The sequence below is a fragment of the Mycetomoellerius zeteki genome, unplaced genomic scaffold, assembly GCF_001594055.1.
Source record: "Mycetomoellerius zeteki isolate Tzet28-1 unplaced genomic scaffold, Tzet1.0 scaffold900, whole genome shotgun sequence".
Classification (NCBI taxonomy): domain Eukaryota; kingdom Metazoa; phylum Arthropoda; class Insecta; order Hymenoptera; family Formicidae; genus Mycetomoellerius; species Mycetomoellerius zeteki.
The window spans coordinates 70,618-74,429 of record NW_017257937.1 but is presented as its reverse complement, the minus strand read 5'-3'; the positions used below and the strand labels follow the sequence as shown (position 1 = coordinate 74,429).

At 34.1% G+C, this 3,812-nt stretch overlaps 1 protein-coding gene across 1 annotated transcript; it reads left to right on the top strand.

Moving 5' to 3' along the window:
- Positions 1-236: 236 nt before the first annotated feature.
- On the top strand, positions 237-3,514 carry LOC108730369 (uncharacterized). The gene is made up of 5 exons (XM_018460023.1): positions 237-481; positions 1,736-1,868; positions 2,114-2,362; positions 3,044-3,230; positions 3,340-3,514. The coding sequence occupies exons 1-5, from the start codon at positions 440-442 to the stop codon at positions 3,512-3,514; spliced, it is 786 nt and encodes a 261-aa protein (XP_018315525.1). The 5' UTR covers positions 237-439.
- Positions 3,515-3,812: the final 298 nt, after the last annotated feature.

The following is a 3,812-nucleotide window of genomic DNA, read 5'->3' as shown; positions in this document are numbered from 1 at the left end:
CGCGTATCGCGTAAGCGCATAACCAATCAATAATCAGTAAAACGCGAAACTATAACAGCAGATCGCTTCTGATTGGTTACGCGGTTATGCGATACGCGATAAATACACCTCATGGGACTCCACCCTAACGCGACGCGAACATCTAGTCGCCATATTGGTTCCGGTGACGCGAACGTATTGGAGCGCGTTGGAATGAACAGGAGCAGATTGGAGCGTGCGACGCGAACAAACCTAAGGGTGAAATCACACGATGCGTCATAGGGCTGCGGAATACAAAATGCGTCATTGAAGCAACCAATCACCTCTATTCCGCATTTTGCCTTTAGATGTTCTGAAATAATCCGGATTAGAGAGTGCGTATGTTTTAAACGTGCGTAGTGTTCTTATAATAAATCGTTGTATTTTGAGAGGTTAAAATAATTTGATACTAATTGATACGATGGAATCGTATAATGTTGAAACGAATGAAGCAAATTTTAATGTAAGTATAAAACATTGAATATTACTTGAAAACTATTTTAATATATGTAGACTTAAGTTCCGTTAATATCAAGGCCTCTGACGAGCAATAATAGGCCTTACATAACCCTGATAGCAAAGCTTGCGTTGGCAGATTTTGAGCAGAGCCTGATATCAATTCTTGATTGCAGAAAGGCAACAAATTGTATACAGACTTTGTATTATCAGATATTGTCAACAAATTGCTGTCAGAAATATGACAAAGTCTGCTAGACATGCTATGTCAGCAGATTGGCGGCAGAAACCGAACAAAGTCCTGTATAAACTGACAACAGATTGAGAGCAGATTGACAGCAGAACCTGATTTGAGCAGACTCTGCTCGGTTTCTGCCACCAATCTGCTGGCAGAGACTGTCAGCTTTGTCGACAAATCCATAGCCAAATGCGGACACAGATAGCTACGGTTTTGTAGTCAAAATCTGATCGAGTTTGCTGCCAATTTGCGCGCAAATTGCTAACATTTTGCTATTAGGGAATGTAAATTCAATTTATTATCTTGCCATACAATTAAATGAAAAATGTTTCGACTTACTTAATCTTTCTCAGTTTAGAATAACGATTATTATTTAAATGTAGAATTAGTTATGTAATTTTTTATAATGATGATAGTGATGATAAGTGACAAAGGGAGGATGAATTTTTTGTACAATTGCAAGTATAAAATTGACAATGATTGGATCAGCCTTCTTATAAAATACAACTTTTGTATAGAATTATGGTCAATGTATGTAACGTGTGATGCATATATCAATAAACAATAGGTCATTGAGATTGAATTTTAATTTATGTTGTTATCGATATTAATTACATTTAGGTAATGATTGTTGTTATTCTAAACTGAGGAAAACTAATTAAACATTTTTAATTTAATTGTATGAGATGATAATAAATTGAATTTACATTATTTAGCATCTATGTATATTGTTTATCAGAGGCCTTGACATTAACGGAATTTTGTTTTTTAATATTACGAGCGTTAAGGCTATAATACACAAAATGCATAATATAGCATGAACAATAGTATAAGACCGTTGGACTAATGAGCATCTTATGTAAATCAATATGTAACTATATAACTTTATGTCGGGTGCTTATTGGTTTAGAGATTTTATGTTATGCTTACGCTATGCTATGCATTTTGTGTATTAAGGCTTTATTACACTGTAGTTTGTAGACTCATATATGCAGTAATGTTATTTATGTTTTTCTGTTGAAGTATTATAAATGCACATATTGCGGCTTTATGCTACCAAAGAAGGACTATAATTATTTAGATCATTCATGCTTCGCAGATATAGATGTTTCAAAAGAAGACATTTTCGTTAACAATTTTAATTGTTTATTTAGAGGTATTAGTTCAATCTTGGTGTATTTAAGGGTGTGTTTGGGGAACATGCTACCAACGCTGTTGCATTGTTCTATCCTTGTTTTACGTCTAATAAACAATAAGGATAGAATGATGCAACAGCGTTGGTAGTGTACTTTCCGAACACGTCCTAAATATACGTGTGTTAAATCTGGAGTTCACTTAATTATTTCATTAGATATAATCTATAGTTATTGGACAATTTCTCGTAAAAGTAAGTTATTGCAGGTGCAGTAGATACAGCTCAAGAGTCAAAGGAAGCTAGCAACAACGATAGTAAGAATGATGAACAATCTTGCTCATCTATTGGAAAAAAGACCCGAAACAAGGAGGATAGAGCTTGGGCTGACTACGATGAATTGCTAATAAATGCTGTTATGAAAAGGCCTTGTCTGTGGAATCACATTATCCCGGTGAAAAAGAGAAGCACATTAACTATTAAAGAAGCATGGCTTGAAGTTAAGAAGGAAATAGATGGTAATATTCTATAATAGACGATATTATGGCTCCGGCACACCAGCGCGATGTGCAACGCGATACGTGACATGCGACGCGCGGTATCCAATCAACGTACTGCTTTTCCAGAAAAACTACGTTTATTGGATATTGCGCGTCGCATATCGCGTATTGGCTTCTGCACACTAGGGCCGGAATCCATAGTCCGTTCTTAAGCTCAAGTAATGTCTTAAGACAGTGAATGAACCAATCAGAGAGCCGTATTAGCATCTTAAGACATTGCTTGAGCTTAAGAACGGACTATGGATTCCGGCTTAGATGCGATGGGTGATGAGCGACGAGTGATATCCAATGAAAGCTCTGCTTTTTCTCACGCAACGATGCAAAGCAAAGCTCTCATTGGATATCGCTCGTCTCTCATCTCCCATCGCGTCCAGTGGGCAGAAGCCATATCGTGTCGTACATCGCGCTGATGTGCCAGAGCCATTATTGTTTAAAAGTAACTAAATTAAGTTAAAAATTAATATATTTAAAATTAACTAAGTTAAAAGTTATTGACTTCAAACTTTTTTTTAACTTTTAACGTTATAACTATAGTTACTACTCAATCTGGTTATTTTAGTATTTAAAATGCAGAAGTACTACTGAAATCCCTTTTTGTAAGAAAAACGTTTTATAGAACATTTATTTTTAAATTTTTAGATAAGTTCGAAGTGGAGGTAATAAAAAAGCGTTGGAGAAACCTTCGTGACTCTTACAAGAAAGCTAGGAATAAGGTTACCGAGTACATACCCAGTGGTGCAGAAGCACCAGTAACCGAGAAAAAGAAAGATGGCTTTCGATACTATGACCAAATGGAATTTTTGAATGATTCGACAATTTCAAGGCCGTAAACTAACTATTCTACAATTTCAATATCAACAGTTTACAATACATATAAAATAGATAATTATTTTTAAATACTTATAATATATTGAATTAATATATGTATTTTGCAGTTCTAAAAGTAACATTTCGGAGAACACGTTACATGCTCTCGATCCCAGCGAATTAAGTTCCAGTAACTCCAATTTCAACAAACGTCTACTGGAGAATGTAAGAGATGATGAGGATATATCAGGAGTAAACTCAAGTGTGTTTTACCAGTTTTACCAGCTTCTCAGAACATGTTAAACGTAAATAGATAGTTTTACTTTAGCACTTAAGTAACTTTTTTCTAAAATTGGATTATTTTAATTATTACTTCGATTATGTTGTATGTAATGTAAGTTTATATATGTATTTATATATATACATATATTACATACAACGTATTATATATGTATATATATAATGTATAATAAATTATTTGTCATCAAACGAAATTGATGAAATATATTATTATATTATTCAAACACAATAAGTGAAGAAGGTCATCTACGGTCAAAATGGATCTTGGTGCTTAATAATATTCTGTGAATATTTTTTATTT

Bases quoted from the DNA above. Each gene is read 5' to 3' on its own strand.
- LOC108730369 (XM_018460023.1), top strand. From the start codon at position 440: ATGGAATCGTATAATGTTGAAACGAATGAAGCAAATTTTAAT. The intron at 482-1,735 runs GTAAGTATAAAA...TTTCTGTTGAAG, and splicing joins CGAATGAAGCAAATTTTAAT to TATTATAAATGCACATATTG. The intron at 1,869-2,113 runs GTATTAGTTCAA...AAGTTATTGCAG, and splicing joins TTTTAATTGTTTATTTAGAG to GTGCAGTAGATACAGCTCAA.